The 18,973-nt window shown below is 43.7% G+C and overlaps 1 protein-coding gene across 1 annotated transcript in view; it reads left to right on the top strand.

The window, feature by feature from the left end:
- The window catches only part of LOC135103002 (A disintegrin and metalloproteinase with thrombospondin motifs adt-1-like), a 40,732-nt gene extending 21,766 nt beyond the window's left edge, over nt 1-18,966 (top strand). Inside the window, exons 4-23 of the mRNA XM_064008815.1 lie at nt 95-263; nt 655-835; nt 1,220-1,382; nt 2,672-2,831; nt 4,042-4,195; nt 4,907-5,168; nt 5,556-5,661; nt 6,266-6,400; nt 6,788-6,894; nt 11,356-11,498; nt 12,165-12,394; nt 12,606-12,766; nt 13,708-13,841; nt 14,060-14,265; nt 15,217-15,322; nt 15,873-15,987; nt 16,190-16,350; nt 16,466-16,703; nt 17,549-17,800; nt 18,111-18,966. Coding sequence (XP_063864885.1) covers nt 95-263; nt 655-835; nt 1,220-1,382; nt 2,672-2,831; nt 4,042-4,195; nt 4,907-5,168; nt 5,556-5,661; nt 6,266-6,400; nt 6,788-6,894; nt 11,356-11,498; nt 12,165-12,394; nt 12,606-12,766; nt 13,708-13,841; nt 14,060-14,265; nt 15,217-15,322; nt 15,873-15,987; nt 16,190-16,350; nt 16,466-16,703; nt 17,549-17,800; nt 18,111-18,328 — 3,401 coding nt within the window. The 3' untranslated portion in view covers nt 18,329-18,966. The remainder of the gene's footprint in view (nt 1-94; nt 264-654; nt 836-1,219; nt 1,383-2,671; nt 2,832-4,041; nt 4,196-4,906; nt 5,169-5,555; nt 5,662-6,265; nt 6,401-6,787; nt 6,895-11,355; nt 11,499-12,164; nt 12,395-12,605; nt 12,767-13,707; nt 13,842-14,059; nt 14,266-15,216; nt 15,323-15,872; nt 15,988-16,189; nt 16,351-16,465; nt 16,704-17,548; nt 17,801-18,110) is intronic.
- The last annotated feature ends 7 nt before the right edge of the window (nt 18,967-18,973 follow it).

The raw sequence follows: 18,973 nt of genomic DNA on the forward strand, positions 1-18,973 counted from the left end.
CCTGTTCTCTCTCTCTCTCTCTCTCTCTCTCTCTCTCTCTCTCTCTCTCTCTCTCTCTCTCTCTCTCTCTCTCTCATCTGTTCCTCCTGTGCAGTGCCCGTCTACAGTCTTGTGGAGCCTCACTTAGAGTTTCCGGGCGGACAGGAAGGGAACGAGGGGGCAGGCGTGAGAAAGAGGGACATTAGAGACACTGAGGCCCCTGAGCAACTTGACCCTCAGCCTTTACTCAGACTCCAGGCCCTGGGGAAGACGTTCAATTTCAAGTAAGTTTTTACAATATACGTTTGGATTTTTACTGTTTTCTTCATCCCCAACTTCTTCGTCTTCTTTTTCTTTTATTTAATTTTTCTCTTCCTCTTGTTCTTGTTCTTATTCTTCTTCATCTTCTGTTCTTGTTCTTGTATTTGATCTTCTTTCTTTTCTTCACTGTTTATCTTTTAGTTGTATCTTCTATTTTACTCAATTTCTTCTTCGTCTCCTCCTCCTCCTCCTCCTCCTCCTCCTCCTCCTCCTCCTCCTCCTCCTCCTCCTCTTCCCCTCGTCTTCTTCCGTGATCTTAATTTTTATTGTATTCTTCGACTTCTTTCGTCTGTCTGCCTGCGTATCTGTCTCTGTTTACCATCACCCATTCTCTGTAACCTCCTGTCACTATAGGCTATACCCGAACCGTGAGCTCGTGTCGCCGCACTTCGCTTTCGTGAGTCGCCACGGGGAACAAGTGGAGGTGCGGGAGTTGGGCGGCGGCGACCTGGACTGCTACTATCATGGCGTGGACCAGACGGAGGCCACGTCCCCCAGCGCCGCCACCATCGCCGTGGAGCTGTGTGGCCGTGTTGTGAGTTGATCTGATGGACGTGGAAATGTTTGATTGTTTTCTTCGCAAGTGTAGGGTTTTGGAATACTTTTACCTTACGATTTATTTATTTTATCTTCTATCTTCTTATTATATCTATTACTTTTTATTTTAAGAATCAGGTAATCTCAGTTCTATCTTGCAGGTTTTATACGACTCACAGAATCGATTCTTCTTACTTAACTTGTATGATACAGAATGGGTTCTTCCCGCTTGTCTTGTACTATTGGGAGTCGATTTTCCTTACTTCTCTTGAAGGATTTGGAATTGGTTTTTCCGACACATCTTTTCGTTGTTGGATCTTGTCTATTTTCTGATCATTTACACGAGTCACCGTCTCAACACGCCTGGTTTTCTTCGGTGCAGCGGGGCGTCATTCACGGGCCCTCTCAGGAATACATCATCGAGCCCCTGCCAACCGAGGTGACCCATGCAAGGCGGCGACGGAGCCTCAGCGACACGCCCGACGCGCCAGCCCCCACCCACATCCTCTACGCCAGGGTCACCGCCCCAACAGCCCCAGAATATCGTGAGTCACTTCGCCACAGAAAGGAAAGAGAACTCCATAGCGGGAACAATGTAAAGAGAGAGAGAGAGAGAGAGAGAGAGAGAGAGAGAGAGAGAGAGAGAGAGAGAGAGAGAGAGAGAGAGAGAGAGAGAGAGACTGTTTTCAATGCATAAAAACGAAGAAGAGGTATTATGTTTTCAAGGTATAAAGGTGAGGGAGAGACATTATATTTTCAAACGATGCCCTGAGTCATTCTCGCGCCCCATACAAGGAACAAGGGAACAAAGTACAGGGAAATGGATGTAAGGTGAATAGTGTAAGGAAACATTCAGTACTAAGACAAAATTTCCAAACATTCAATGAGCCAAGGTCTTTACACACTATTATTTGAGTTGCAAGAGAGAGAGAGAGAGAGAGAGAGAGAGAGAGAGAGAGAGAGAGAGAGAGAGTGTGTGTAGAATATTTGCCCGACTCGGTGTCACTTCTTCCTATCATTCTCTACTAAAGGACAAACACCAAACACTGCTACTCACCAAGCCTTAGCTGGGAGTAACGCCAGCCACCGTGGCAGCCACAGCAGCACTGGATCACTTGTATCTGAGGACAAAAAGATGGAAACGAGCTCAGAAATGCAGTTTGAAAAATTTGTTCAACTTATAAAGAGAGATATAATAATGTTTCTAACTCATAAAGGAGAACATCTTAAAGTGTTTTCAGAACTTTAGTATAAGAAAAGTGTGACTGAACTAAATGAAGAAAGATAAGTTAATATTTCTCAAACTCATATGAAAAAACGTTTGAACTACAGTGTTTTATTAGAAAGTAAGCTCCCACAGAATGTCTCAGACTAAATCTCTTCTAAAACGGGGAAAATATTCACGTTACCCAAAGAACAAAACACATCACATTTTTCTCCAACTTCCATTCACGTTTCTGGAGTGACCATTAGATTTCCTTTTATGCAAGACAGACATTTTCTTCAAAGATTGATAACCAACATAAACCAATTTACTTGCATTCACTAATATTCACAATCATGAACATGTCCTCACATCTTTGCATCTTCTCTCTTGTACCCGAAACATTCTACACGGCTCTGGTTCCCTACACTCACACGGCACTTTTAGGCCTGACAGCAAGTGTATCTAAAGCAAACATATAAACACAAACGAAGGAGTCAGACAAGCCAGTGAAGCAGTACAGAGAAAGACGGGGAGCTTTCAAGAGTGTATTGAGGAAATAACAAGTGGGTGAGGAAGGGAATTTTAAAGAGAGAGAGACAATACTGTGATAATAACTTGTTCCACCAGTGTCGAGGCCGCGGAGATCCTTCATGACGGGGCAGGAGGCGAGGGCAGCCATGGGGGAACGAACCGGCCTGCGCTCTTACTACGACAGTTACGAGCACGTGGTGGACTCGCACCTGAGATCCGAGTGGGACGACCTGAACCCCGGCAGGAGCTTCGACAGGTGAGTGGGAGAGAGGGCAGGTGAAAGAAGGGAAGAAAAACAAGGGAGAAAAAGGAAAGGAAATTAGAAAAGGTGAGTGAGAGACAGAGAGAAGGAAGGTAGAACTAAGGGAGGAAAGGATGACACGTAGTCTTTTGAGATCTTAGGAATACAGTAAAGATAATAATCATATTTCACTTTTTGATAAAAAAAAAAAAAAAAACGTAAAAACACACACTTTTTTCGATTGATATGCACTTTTGATATCAATATCCTTCTGGATTTCATGATTTAATCATCTGTAACCTTAGATGAACAATTTTTATCACATTATTTATATATATATATATATATATATATATATATATATATATATATATATATATATATATATATATATATATATATATATATATATATATATTTTTTTTTTTTTATTTATTTATTTATTTTTTTGGAATGTCCGGACCCGTTAAGAAGGAGGAAGAGACGAAGGGCAGTTGGCGGAGGGGAAGCAGGAAATGATGAATTAAACTTACTAAAAAATTACAACTATAAAAGAAAGAAAAGGAATTGTACTTTCCTTTAACAGTATATGAGCAGCACTTTCTTTCCTGATTGTTTAATTATCCGGTACTGTCTCGCTCTTTAAGTACACCTATTAAACACACACACACACAAACACACAAAAAAAAGTCCATATACAACACATCACAATTACTCTTAAAAAAAGGAACTGTATCACATTTTTATGGAATCATTTATAACAATCACTTTCCTTTCCTGGCTGATTTAACCAATTAACCTTTCCTCCTTCCATTAGTGCATTGAAAGGAAAAAAAAAAGCGGAAAAAAGGAAAAATGCAATAAATAAAAAAAAAGTCTCAGTCCTCTTAAGAATTTAACTCTAACTTCTTCTTTTCAATACTGACCAGCCAAACTATTTTCCCTTTCTTTCATGTTTTATACCCTCATACTTCTCCCTTTTAGTTACCACATTAATTAACGAAAACGCAATAAATAACAACGAAATCACATCCTCTTTAAAAAATCTAAACTCTTAAAAAAAAAAATTAAAAAAATCCAAACTCCATTTTTTCTAACACTAAATAATCAAACCACTTCTTTTCCCTATTGCTTTATGTCATTTAATTTTCCTCCCTCAATTAGCACACCAGTAAAAAAGACGCAATAAATAACAGTAAATCACTCATATGTTGTGGCGGGCCAGGGAGGAGGCGGGGACGGCGGCGCAGGGAACCAAGGACCTCTATATCGAGACATCCGTGTTTGTGGACCGTGACCTGTACCGCCACATGCTGGAGAACTTCCCCAAGGACACGGAGGAGCAGGTGCTGAAGGTGGTGCTGGCCATGGTGAACGCGGTGAGTGCTCAGGCGGAGTGCTGTATGACTCAGATGGGGAAGATAAGATGGTGGTAGTGCTTATTGGGTGCTGCACAGTGCTGGGGAGTCTTAAGTGGGTGCTGAATGACTGACAGGTGTATTGCTGATATGCTGAATGGCTGAAAGGTTGCGTGGAGAGTTGGGTTATCAATTGAGTCTAAAGCACCACAACACCGAAGTCACATGGCGCTCAGGATCCAAAAGTTGAAAATCCATAATTAAATTGGTCTTCGTTTTAGAAAATTTCCTGTTTCACGTTTTTTTGGAACTGGCAACTTAGCAGAGCCTTATCTCCTTTCTTTGTGTTCCTGGCCGTCCTTCACTCCACTATGTACAAAAAAAAAAAAAAATAAATAAATAAATAAAATAAAATAAAATAAAACAACAGCCGTGGAACGTTGTAACTACTCAATTACTAATTTTGCTCCCAGTTCAAAATTATAATTAAAACTTTCACTGAATGTCTTTTATTTCTATTTATTTATTTATCTATTCAATCATTCATTTATTTTATATTTCTTTATTTTATTTACCTTATCTTATTTATTTATTTATTTATTTATTTATTTATTTTATTATTTATTTATTTTTTTGCGCTTGGGTCAATAGAGTCAACGAGTTAACTTCTCAAGCGCTTTATGACCTTATCGTTTCGACGCACCGTGTCCATCGAGCACTCCACACTTCCAGGTACAACTCCTGTACAACGATGAGTCGCTGGGCTACCGCGTCAAGTTCGTGCTGAAGCGCCTGGAAATCTTGTACACGGACCCGCCAGGCCTCTACCGCCCCTATGACATCGATCAGTTCCTCACCAACTTCTGTCTGTGGCAACGAGGCGAGAACCCAGCGAGGGATGGCGACGCGCTGCACTGGGACCACGCGCTCATCCTGACGGGGCTGGATGTGTTCACCATCACCCCGGACGGGAAAGTGAACGCGCAGGTTGTCGGTGAGCACACGAGGGCATAGGAGCATTTTTATTATTACTTTTCACGTTATTTATCTTTTTTTCAGTAATTTTTTTTCTCCTATTTGTAATTTGAATGATGGTTTGTAACAATGTGGTTAAAAAATAGTGCCTGATGTTCTTGGGTTACATTACAGGATGTTATTTATTGGATTTTATTTTATTTTATTTATTTATTTATTTTTTTTTATGCGTGTCATATCGATTAATGTGTATGTGGTCAATAAACTACCATGCTGTGTGTGTGTGTGTGTGTGTGTGTGTGTGTGTGTGTGAGTGGGTGGGTGTGTATATAACTAAAGGAAATTAATATCGAAAACTAACTTCAATTCTCCCCCTACCCCCACCACCCCCAATTTCCCTCCCCAGGCCTGGCTCCCGTGGCCGGCATGTGCACTCGTTCCAGCTCTTGCACAGTGAACGAGGGCCGCCACTTCGAGTCTGTCTACGTCATGGCACACGAGATTGGCCACAAGTAAGTGAGAGAAGAAGACTATACCCTTATAATGTCCCTGTACTTTTCTCTTCCCTCGTCTCTCTTTCATTCGTGCTCTTTATCCACCTCCTTCTCATATTTTCTTCTCACGTTAAATCTGTTCTCTTTTCCCAGTATCCTTGTTTCTTATAGTGAGTGAGAAAGCTGCACACTCATTTAATTTTTCTCCTTAATCTTCTTAATATAATGGTGCCCTTCATTCACCTCATCTCTTTTCCTCACCTGTAATTTTTTTTTTATAATATTTCTTTCTCATCCCTGTGCCTCTTCATCTACTCCACGCCTGTTCTTCTTAGCGCTCATTCTTGCCTACTCTTTTCCTCTCACCGTTTCCTCTCTTATATCAGTAAACCTTCATCTTCCCATTCCTACCTTGTCACTTTTCACTGCTGTTTTTTTTCTTCCTTCTCTTTCATCCTTCTCCTCTTTCATCCTTATATTTGTGTCACTTATTCATATTATTTTTCTCTCTCTATTCTCGAACCTCCCTTTACTCTTTCCACCTCATTCTTCTCTCTTATATACCTGTCCCTCCAGTTCCTCACATATCAACCTAATCCCTTTCTTCTTTCCCCTTCCCCAGCCTAGGTATGCGGCACGACGGCCTCCAGGCTGGTAATAACTGCGACCCTGGGAGGTATATTATGTCCCCCACGCTCGGTTCTGGCAAGATTACCTGGTCCTCCTGCTCCAGACGCTACCTCGACGCCTTCCTTAAGTACGGACACACGGATGTACACACACACACACACACACACACACACACACACACACACACACACACACACACACACACACACACACACACACACACACACACACAGGATAGTTGCTTGTTGTGGTAAATCCCTTAATTAATTAGATTACACTATGTTTGGATGTGAATGATATGAATAATGACACTGATTATGATGATGATGATGATTAGTGTATGTACTACTGCTGCTACTACTACTACTACTACTACTACTACTACTACTACAAAATCCCTAACAACAATAATAATTACCCATACCCCCATTCCATCCCCCCCCTTTCAATCCCCACCTTAACCATTTCTTGCTGTCCCCACCAAACACACCCTCTCTGGCTCCGTCCGCTGCAGGTCCTCGCAGGCATCGTGTCTCATGGACGCTGCCGAGGCTGAAGACTCTCACCTGGACCACGATGCTGACTCCCTGCCCGGCCAGCGCTTCCCAGTCAACCAGCAGTGTACGTACCGGGAGGACTGTATGAGATTGACTGACAGATAGATAGATAGATAGATAGATAGATACACTGATAGATAAATAAATGCAGTGCATAAATAGATAAAGATAGGTGGGTTGCCTGATTGCCTAACTGACTGATTGACTGATTGATTGATTGATTGACCGATTGATCAAATGAAGAGAACCACAGTCAAAGAAGTTATATGGTGACTTGGTATGAGAAGCATTTGGGAACAAGGCAAGGTTGAAGGAGAAAAGGACGACAACGTGAATGCATGTCTAGGATATCCTGAAAGTGAGAGTTTATGGCGGAGTATTAGATGGCGGATGTGGTGCAGCAGAGAATGGGGCATTTAGAGAGCGTATAAGAATGTGGTACAAAGTGGTGAAAGGGAAGTATTTGTGGTAGATTACAGCAGCGGAATAACTACTTAGGAATGATGTAAGAAGACGTAAGGGCAGAAAACTAGATAGAAATGGCCTGGAATACACGAGGAACCGAAGGAGATGAGTCGAGAAGATTGGAAGAGGTATTTGTCCAGCAGTGGAATCGTAGAAACTGATGACGATGATGAGGAAGAGAAAGAAACGAAGAGGAGCGGAGAAAAGAAAATGAGGACGGTGATGAGGAAGAGGAAAGGAGGAAAGAAGGAAGAGAAACTGAGAAAACAATGAGGACGATTATTAGAAAAAGAAAGAGAGGAAGAGAAACAGAGAAGAACAATGAGAACGATGATTAGAAAGAGGAAGGAAGAAAGGAAGAGGAACGGAGAAGATAAATGGGAACGATAATAAGAAAGAAGAAGAAAGGAAGAAGAAAATGTGGACGATGACAAGGAGAAAATGAAGGAAGAGGAAGAGATGTAGAAAAATGAGGAAGCAGAAAAGAGACACAAGTATAAAAACTGTAGACAAAATAATACACCAGAAAGGCCGTAGTTTTAGTAGTTACAGGATGACGAGTGGGGGAAGGGGAGGGGAAGGGAGAACTGGTGAGAGGGAAAGCATATGATTGGATGGGGGAAGGGGGAGCTGGCTTAGTAACAGGACGGAAGTGGTGGACATTAGGTTGGATTCCGTGTTGTGCCCATTAAGTCACATCAAAGCTGGACTTTTTCTCGTTTCTCGTAAGATGTAAGGCCCAAGTCATTACGCAGCCCATTGTCCTTCGTCGTTTAGGAAATTATAGGTTTTATTCAGAAACTTATAGGGGTGAATGTTCCTTGCGTATTGCAGGTGAAAGTGAAAATGTTTACTGACAATCAGATACAATTCAGATCCAGTAACATATCGCCATTGAAGCATATATAACTTTACAAAATAGTGAATTAAATGTTTAGTCAGTCTTATAAAAAGTGCGGTGGACAGTGTTACTTTTTAAACGTTAAGTCATCACCATCAGTCATCAGTCATCACGGCAAATCCAAATGACATCAAATTAAAACAAACATTAGGTGTCATAAATGTAAAAACCGTAAATGTAAAATAAACCGTAAAAAAAGTGGTGAAAAACTCGGTAAAAGAAAATCAACTTCAAGAAAAAAAAATGCATGAAACAAGAAGGAAATTAATGAAGAAAAAATACACACACAAAAAAAAAAAAAAAAATACAAAATACAGTACTGAAAATAAAGAGAAGAGCTCAGTAAATGTGGCCAGAAGTACCGCAGGAAAGACAAAACTCCGAACAAAACAAATGAATTAAACTAAAAAAAAAAAAAAAAAAAAAAAAACTTATAACACCATAAGAAAATGAGACAAAAAAAAAAAAAGGACCTGTTGACCTAAATAACGCAGCTCCTGAAACGTATACAAGGCATTCCTGAAACCGACATTGGCAGCTCCTGAAAATCTAAACTGACCACCAGCACCACATACACACACACACACACACACACACGAAGGACAAAACGCACAGACACACACACACACACACGCGAACACACTGTCATGTATGCATATAATATACCATAATGTAGGAAGAGGAAGAGGGGAGAGCAAAAGTGGTGAATAATACACAACATGCGAGAAAACAGGAAGAGTAAAGGACGAATTGAGTGGCAATTTGCATATTTCAGGGAGTGTTCCTTTTACACCTCTCTCTCTCTCTCTCTCTCTCTCTCTCTCTCTCTCTCTCTCTCTCTCTCTCTCTCTCTTTCGTGTATGTACGTAGAAAAATGAAAAAAAATTAAAAAGAAAGAAAAAAGAAAAGGATAGAAGAGAAAGAAAGAAACAGAAAATACAAAAGAAAAAGAAAAAGAAACAAGAGTAAACGAGAAAAGAAAGAACAAAATAAATTGAAGTGGTTACAAGTCGACAGAAAGAAAGATGTGAGGCAGAGACAGGGAGGGAGAGAGAGAGGGAGAGGGAGAGGGAGAGGCAGAAGGAGAGGGAAAGCCCAGATAAAAACCTCAGCGTGGAAAAAGGTGTTCGGTAGTTAGGGTCGTTTACCTGCGTGCTCATTAACCTGATTGTTTCCGGGGACAGTAAGTGAGGGAGAGATTTAGTGAGCCAAAGAGAGAGAGAGAGAGAGAGAGAGAGAGAGAGAGAGAGAGAGAGAGAGAGAGAGAGAGAGAGAGAGAGAGAGAGAGAGAGAGAGAGAGAAATATATACCTGAGCGAGGAGAAGAGGAGGGAAAAATAGAGTAGGAATGTGGAGATAAGTACCAGGGAGGGAGGAAGGAAGGGAGGGAAACTTAAGAGGGAAAATGAGCGAGAAAAGTGGAGAGAAATGCCAGGAAGGGAGGGAAACGTTAAGGAGAGGAGAAAGAAACGAGGAGGAAACAGCCTTGGAAGTTGAGAATGGAGTGAAGAAAGAAGAGATAAGAGGAAGAATAGAAGGGAAGGAAGGAGAGGAAGGGAGAGAGAAAGAAGTAAAGGATAAAATGCATCGGATAGAAGCGGAAGTACAAAGAATGGAAAGGTAAAGAGAAGAGGAAGGAAAAGAGGAAGAAAAGATAACAGGAAGAAGAAAAGGAAGTGAGAGAGGAAATTTGCACCAGATAAAAGGAAACTGGAGGAAGTGAAGGGGAAAGAACGAAGAGAAGATGACGCTAAAGAGGAAAATACACCAGATAAAATGGGAAATAGGAAAGAGAAGAAGAAAAGGGAAGGAAAAAGAGACTAAAGAAGGAAGTGCATCAAACAGAAGAGGAAATAGGAAGAAGGAAAAGGGAAAAAAAGAGAAAAGGGAGAAGGGGGGAAGAGGAAGAGGCGTTAGTGGGGTAAGAGAGATCATAAAATATTTAAATTGAAGGTAGCATGTATTATTTTCATGGTTCCTGTGTTATATTTACGGGTTTTGCGCATACAGGTGTGTGGGTGGCGGGAAACAGGTACAGGTGAGGTGGAGGGATGAGGGAAGTTGGGTGTGGGAGTGAGGGAAGTGAGGGAGTGTGCTTGGGCGTGAGGGGAGAGAGGGGAGGGGGAGGTAATGCGAGGAGAGAGACAAAAAATAAACCATGGGCGAGAAATGCTGTGGTAATAAAGTGTTGACGTGGGTGTGGGTAGCGTGACGGGGAGAGAGAGAGAGAGAGAGAGAGAGAGAGAGAGAGAGAGAGAGAGAGAGAGAGAGAGAGAGAGAGAGAGAGAGAGAGAGAGAGAGAGAGAGAGAGAGTGTGTGTGTATTATGGATTAAACCACGAACACATTAAACTTCTGGTCGGAACTCTCCCCAACCTAAACACACACACACACACACACACACACACACACACACACACACACACACACACACACACACAGACACACACACACATATCTGCGCACCAAACCCATAAACATGACAAAGGAATTATAAAAAACAATAACCCTCACTACCTAACCTCAATTCTTATATCAACATTAGCTCTGCCCTTCCTCTCTTCCAGGCAAAGAGCAAAACTTAAAACTTACATCATGTCTCCATTCACTTCTATAAACTACCTTTTTTTTTTTTTTGGCCGTCTCTAGATCGTCGTTTTGTCGTTCTGTTCACTACTGCTTCATATGTTCTTCTGTTTGTCGTATATCTATGAGTCCTGTTCTGTGCCTTGACTTTACGATGCTCATTAGTTCTTTAAAATATGTTGCTATGTTTGGAAGCAAGATTTTTTTTTTTTTTTTTTTTACCATTCTATCCGTCATAATCGTTCTCGTAAGTTTCCATTTTGTAATTCATTTTTTTTTTTTTCTGAAGGTTGCCTATTCTGTAACTGTATTTGTCCCATAAGTTGGCATTTTGTGTCTCTACTTGCTCCCTTTGTCTCTTAAGTTTCCATTCTCTAACTCTACCCCATAAATCGCCATTCCGTAACTCTATTTGTCCCCTAGTTTGCTATCCCGTAACTATAACCATCTCATAGGTTGCTATTCCGTAACTCTCCATCCTCTAGTTTGCCAATGTGTAACTCAAACCGTCTCCCAGTTTGCCATTATGTAAGCTTTTGCCCTCAAGGTTGCCACTCAGTAACTCTGTCCCCCAGGCATGCTGAAACACGGGGCGGGGAGCTACCACGCGTCCTCCCAGAAACTGGAGGACATCTGTGAGGACCTGCACTGCCGCCGCGACCACTACACCTGGACCTCCCACCCAGCGCTGGAGGGCACCACCTGCGGACATCGACAGGTGAACTTATGGCACATTTTGACATTGAGTTTAAATGAGTTTCCACCTTTTGCTGTTCAATGCTATTGTTGCTTTTAGTTTCCCGATTTTACACTTTGTTTTCTTGGGTCTAAAATGCGTGTGTGGTATCTGATCCTCTTCCATTTACGGAATGTTGATTCAGTTCTATTCCACGGGATTTCACATCTCCAGAACAAAACTAGCCACTTTTTTTTTTTTTTTTTTTTTATCATTAATTGACTTTCGGAAGAGGAGAGTTCAGCGGGATTTTTCCTTTTTTCCTGTTTTCTTTTCTTTTCTTGAATGGTCCAATTAAATAAATAAACAAAAATAAAAGAAAATAGATAAGTAAAGACTGTCTCTTTGAATTTCAGTTCCTCATATTAGTCCAGTCTATTCGCCTCGGAAATTGGTGGTTTCTTTAACGTCCTATTCAGTAAAGTTACAACATTAGCTTAATACAGTTTCTAGTTTGAGAAACTTGCAACTAATATTGAATGTCACTACTTGGGTTTCAGTTCACGCAATTTCGAGAATCTTAACGACTCCATTCACGACTACCCCTCAATTCACGACCATCACGATCCCTCCATTGCGTACCACTGTTTTCCACTTCCGCAGTAGTAAGTCACGCATCGCTCTTAACCCTCACATTCCTCCTCACAGTGGTGCCGCCGAGGGAAGTGCGTGGAGGACAGCAACGCCCCTGGACTCTCGCAGGAGCTACTCATGTCCTCGTCCTCCACTGGCAATGGCCTCGGGTCTGGGGATCGCGGCGGGGGGGCGGGAGGGGAGTGGGGACCGTGGTCTGAATGTCGGTCATCTTGCCTCTACGGCGTCGACGGGGCCTTGTCCTCTGGGAGTTCCGGTCTAGCGTTGTCCGAGAGGCGATGCAGGTGGGTCTCTCTCTCTCTCTCTCTCTCTCTCTCTCTCTCTCTCTCTCTCTCTCTCTCTCTCTCTCTCTCTCTCTCATGATAACTGTGAATCCGCTTCAGTGCACTTTTTTACTGTTATATCTACCCATTTGGCTCTATTATGTTTTTTTTATGTACTCTCTCTCTCTCTCTCTCTCTCTCTCTCTCTCTCTACCAATCTCCCACTCTCCAGGACCTGCCGGGAGGAGTACCGCTACAGGATATGTTCGGCCGTCGAGGAGTGCGGGACGGGACAGCGAAGAACAGTGCAGGACTTCGCCCACGACATCTGCCGAAGCCGCTCTCGATCCATGCCTCTCCTGACGGGCCTGGCAAAGCGAGTGCCGCTGAGAGGTGGGTGTGGCGCCGCGGGGGAATGATTGAGGAGGGGAAATACTCGTAGGTTCTTGTATGAGAGAGGGATGAGTGGTAGCAAGACGAAATATACAGCGCCTATAGCTACTTTGTATGTTCACTCACTTCTATAGAGACACTTAAGCGGACACTAAGCAAAATAAAACGATGACCATGTTTGCGGCTTAAAATTAGCCAGGAAACAAGTGGTAGTTTTCATTCGATACTAATGTCTGAAAATATTATGAATCCTCCACCTGAAGTGAATATGAGACGCAAAGTACAACAGGCATGAGGAAGCCTTAGTCCCTCCTTAGAAAAGCCTTGCCTTCAATGACGAAAATATAACTAATCCTCTACCTGAAGTGCATGAGACTCCAGCCAAACACAACAAACATTAGAAGCCCTTAGTCCCTCCTTAGAGAAGCTTTACACTCTATGATAGAAAGGCACGAACGACACCACTGGTAGGCTCTCCTTGGTAGGAATTAAAGGTGAGTGCTGAGCCATGAGGCCAACCAAAACCAAGCCTTACATAAGCAAGCATGGCGCCAGAGTAGTTGGGGCTGCTTCCAGGTCCGCTACCAGGAAGAAGTGACTCGTACCGCAGAAGCCGTGGGGGAAGGAAGAGAGACATTACGTATTTTTAAGTAAGAAAAAAAAAAGGTAATGGAGGCACGAGTTGATAAATGATGACGTCAGAAAAGTGCGTGCGTTAAACTAGAAGGATAACGTTAAGGAAAGAATTAGAAGGATGGTAGTTAAGTTGAATGGGGGAACGGTGAGAACTGGGGATTCGGTTTTAAAAGAAAAGTTAAATCAGGGAAACGTAACGGACTGAAATATGTGAAGGAATGTACGAAACATCTAAAAAGAGTAAATGGTATATATATCCAGTATGTCTGAAGTCACTTTTATCTTCACCCCGGCGGCGCCCTCAGGTCCTACACAGTGCGAGGTGGAGTGCGAGACGACGGGCCACGGGGTGCAGTCGTCTGACAGGAGTTTCCCCGACGGTACTGTGTGTCAGTCCGCCTCAAACTTCCCTGCCTTCTGCGTCGCCGGCGTGTGTACGGTGAGTGATTTCTGGCAATTTGTCTATCTCTCTATCTTTCTGTCTGTTTGTCTCTCTATTTGTTAATTTTCTTCCTTATTTTTGTTCCATCTAGTCTTCCTTTTCTTTCTGTTATAAAGCTGCTCTATTTGTACTTGCTCTACTTGTTCTCGTTTTACTCATGCTTTTCTTGTTTATCTACACCTGTATCGCAAACACACCTGCTTCGCCACCGTCAGGAGTTCCGCTGTGAGCCAGACGCCCTTTACGGTGCTGACCCCGTCACATGCCGGCCGGACATGGGCGCCCCGGACCCACACCGCCCCCTGGGTCCCAACCCACGCCCACCCGCCTTCACCACCACCCGCCATCCCGCCACCTCCACCTTCACCTCAGGAGACCGCCAGTGGGGGGCGTGGAGACCCGCCTCCAACTGCCGCTTCAGGTGACCAATGCCATCAGGTGTTCTAGAGGTTCCAGGGGCGTCGCTGAGGGAGGGGTGGAAGCAATGGACGACTGATCTCCCGACAAGAGGGCGGATGATGTAGTGAATGTTGATGTATTGTGACTTTTTTGCGGTGATAAATTTTTCCTCTCCCACCGTAGTGCTTTTCTCTCTAACCTCGCAGCATGCTTTCTCCTTATGTGGCAGTCTATACTCTCCTACATTACATAACTGTAGATACTGTAACTAATCACCGTTTCGTAAGAGCCAACGGGTCTGCTGCGGTATGGTCTTCCGGAATTCCTCTGTGGTGCCTTAATCTTCTCCAACGTAGTCTAGACAAAGAGTATTATTCTTCTAACTTTACAGTGTAGCTAATCACAAACAACCTTGTAAGGGCCAACGGGTCTGCTACGGTATGGTCTTCCTATGAATTCCTTTGTAGTGTTTTAATTTCTCCCAACTTTATTAACTTTACATAGTGTAGCTTATCACAAACGGCCTCGTAAGGGTCAACAGGTCAGTTGCAGTATGATCTTAAGAGTTTCTTTATGGTGCCTTTTTATCTTTTTCTATGTGAAGAGCGAGTGTGTTTTCTCTTCTTGTTTCTTCTCCTGGGATGCTGGAAGCTAAGACGGGCGCTCCTCACACGTAGACTTCATACACTGGGACTCGTTTTCTATTGCAAACTCACGTCTTTCATCCAATACTTGTACAGTTACTATGGTGCTTCTCCTCTCCCTCTTTCCCCACAATTACACTACAAATATTACAAACGATAAGGATCAAGAGGTGTTCTTTTATTTGTTTATTTATTTATTTATTTTATTTACTTATTTATTTTTTCGTCCTCTTGTCGCACATATAAAACACCCTGTCATTCTTCTCTTCTCTGTCCTCCTCCTCCTGTAACACATACATAAAGCCGTTGTCCTCCCCTCCCCCCACTAGCTGCCTCACGCCGGCCATGGGCATCCAGTTGGTGAGTCGCAAGTGTCTGGGCCGAGGCTGCTACGGCGTCAATAGAAACATCCAGGTGTGCTCCCCCGGCAGACAGGCGAGTCACGCTCCATTATTCCTTGTTTGTCTGTTCTTTTCTTGCTTTTCTTGGATGGATCTCTGTGTTGTCAATATTGTTTTCTAAAAGTTTAATATTTATTTTAATCGATACTTATTCCTTTCTATCTTTTATTCTAGTAATTATTTTTTTATTGTAACTAGATTAATTTTGTATAAAGTTCTCAAACAATTCTTCGTATAACCGTTTATGTTAATTTGTTTCTGTCTTAACTTTTGTATAACTCATTGCATCATTACCATGGCAACATCTAGATCTGCACCATATCAGCTCGTCCAAGATTTTCGTATCACTGATAATATTCTAATATCACCTATAATGTACGAATATAAACTGGAACTGTGTAGATTACCTGGTATACTAGACTTCTTACAAACGATTTTTTTTCTCCGCCATCCGTGCCTGTCCTCTTAACTTCCTGATTGTCTACCCGCCCTCTGCACCCTCCCCTCGCTCCCACTTGCTTATTTACCTGTTGCGACTTTTCCATCCGCTCCTGCCACCATAACACCCTCCTCAATTCCTGCAGCACGACTGTGACAGGATGCAGACGCCCTTTGAGTACGCGAGCGATGTGTGCCGCCGCTTCAAGGCCAGTGTCAGCAAACTTTCCGGGGTGGGCATGCAGCTGGCCAGCACGCAAGGTAAGGCGCAAATACAAGTGACGCATCCCTCCTCCTCAAAAGAGATTAGTGCTATTAGTGCTAATGTGTATTTGTATTCGAGTTAACGTAAACACAAATCCCCAAACGATATCACGAAAGTGGTTGCCGAAGTGATGAACTGTGCTTGTTATTCTCGTATCCCGTTCTCTGCCTCTATTTCTTGATAAACCTTGACCTGCAGATGACCCCGATCGGTCGTGCACGGTGGCCTGCCAGGACGCCGAGCTCGACTACCGCTTCTATCGCGTCAAGGGGCGGGACGGCTGGTTCCCCTTCGGCACCGAGTGTTCCCGGGAGCAGCATGGGGCGCGGAGCTCCTACTGCCTCAACGGGCGGTGCCTGGTGAGTGTCCAGCGACTTGTGTGACGGGAGGGAGAGAGAGAGAGATTCAGTTTCAGTTATTAGAATTAATATCAGTTAATCAATCAATCGAAGTACTTCCCTTCCTCACTCGCAGGATTTCTCGGATGAGGGCACGCCCCTCCGGAACACCATCTACACAGAGTACGAGAAGGGCCGCGCCCTGGACCTGGAGCCCATCGAGCGCGCCTTTCCCCTGGAGCTACAGCGACGGGAGCCCTACGCCTCCCCCTGGCGGCGGGCGCGACGCGACGTGACTTCCTCCTCCCACGCCATCGCCAGCACCCTCAGTGATCGCCAGCTGCTGAGCCTCGTCGACCAGGTCAATCAAACAAGTGAGTCTCTCTCTCTCTCTCTCTCTCTCTCTCTCTCTCTCTCTCTCTCTCTCTCTCATACAAACACATTTTTATCATTATTATCCTCGACTTATTATTACACTAGAGTGAAATACACAATAGCTCAAACTGATTAATGAGATAAGCCAGGAAGCCTATCTACAGAGTCACACAAAAAAAAATAAAAAAATAAAAAATAAAATAACAAAACCATGTTGGCAGGTGACGAAATACCCCACTTATTACTGCACAACAGGACCCTATCTGATGTGACCCTCTTCTACTATCTCACTTTTATAATCTCCTCTGAAAGTCATTGCATTACCTTATCGAGCCCCATATCAAACTGTACTTTACACGACTTGAGACATTTATTATCTTACCTACTTCATCTACAGCTCCTTTCTACTATATATCAGTTCGGTGCCTGACACTGTTTTCATTCACTTCTTGTTCCGTGTTTCCTTTCAAGCACAGAGTATCAGGACGCCCTAGAAAACAAATTGGCTTCTCTCTTGTTTTTTCTCTTATTTTTGTTTTTCGGATGGCATTCGAGTTGTTTTTTTAATTTATTTACCTGTTTACTTATTCATTTTGCCTTTGCGCCGCTATGACTCAATTAATTTATGGTTTATGTTTCTTTGAGCCTGAGTGTTCTTTCTTTTATTAATGCTGTATTACCAAGGAGATATTTCTCACTTACCCTTTTCTCTTTGTAAGTCATTCAGTTCCTTTCTCGTTTTATAACCTGAATTTATCTCCTTTCAAGCTATTATTTGTTTCCCCCTCTTATGTTGTCCTGCTCTTTCAGTCAGTTAGTCATTCCCCTTCTTCCACCCCTTCAGTAACATCGCGCGAGAGGGCAGTACAAACCGGCGAATCACCTTCCTCTATCGACCTCAAGAACCCGCTCTTCGTCAACCAAATACCACCAGACGCGCCTACCACGGGAGGGGAGGAGGAAGCCGGGGGACGCACCTTCAACAGGAACAGGAAAGTCACTTCTCACACCCTGCAGCCCTACAAGCCTGGAGCCTCGAGCGTGGAGTACCGCTGGCGGGTGCAGGTGTCCCCGTGCTCGGTAACGTGCGGCAGAGGTGAGTGATGCTGAGAGGCAGTGGCACCTTATCTTGCACTGTTGTCCCGTACGTCTTCCCTCTTTTTTTTTTTTTTTTTTTCATGTAAGGGGTGCCGTCCAAGGGCAATAAAATTTATAAAAAAGGCCCACTGAATTTTTTTTTTTACACGCAACATATTTCATTTATTCTCCTGTGTAAATAGCTGCTAGTAACTACGTATCAACAGTTTATCATCACAATACATAATGCACTTTACTGTTCAATTCACAACTCAATGAAATTTAACCTTAGAGTACCTTGAACTATTCCACCTGTGTGTTACCTACAGGACTGGAGGAGGAGGCTGCAGTGTGCTTCGAGCTGCCGTCAGAAGAGGCAGTTGAGGCGTGGCGCTGCTTCCCGACGCCAGCCCCAATCGCTGCAGGGTTCAGGGCGTGCTGGGGGACTAAGCGGACATGCTCAGCGAGGCCCCCAGACGCCGCCTCCACCGTCATAGGCAGGTGGCTCATGACGGTACTGCGCGAGGTGACGGACTCGCCGCCCTGACCATCGCCTGTGTGTAGTTATAGACTTGGTTGCATAGAAGCTGTAGTAGAGGAACCCGCGAGGCACTCCTGAACCTCGGGCACGGAACTGTTTGTATGTGTTTGTATGTATGAACGCACGACGGGATGGTAGGATGGTGGATGTTTTGTGTGTGTGTATGTGTGTGTGTGTGTGTGTGTGTTACGTAGGGAGGGCTGCCGAGTTAGGTGGTGTGATGGGCGTTGTAACCATCACCTACAGAGCTAGGTGTACTCAAATTGACAGTCCAGGCACACAAGTGACACATGAACCAATTCAAAATTAGTAATCAAATCAGACCTTGCACTAAATGAAGGAGGGCTCCCTACCAGGTGTATGTCAGCGTTCTTTGTTTTAAAGAACAGTGAGGCCTTCTGCAGGAGGCAGCTCATCTGTTTCCCCCTCGACGCGTTATCCCCCCCGATGCAGCCCTTCCCCTCCCCACACCCCTGTTTGCCTCAAGGGGTGGTCTTGGTCTGCCTGGCGTTTTGCATTCCATATCAGTATGCCCGTGCCCATCACAATGAGCTCTCTCTCTCTCTCTCTCTCTCTCTCTCTCTCTCTCTCTCTCTCTCTCTCTCTCTCTCTGCAGTACTCACTAGTAAACATGAATCACTGCCTATTGGT

The sequence above is a fragment of the Scylla paramamosain genome, chromosome 8 (assembly GCF_035594125.1).
Source record: "Scylla paramamosain isolate STU-SP2022 chromosome 8, ASM3559412v1, whole genome shotgun sequence".
Classification (NCBI taxonomy): domain Eukaryota; kingdom Metazoa; phylum Arthropoda; class Malacostraca; order Decapoda; family Portunidae; genus Scylla; species Scylla paramamosain.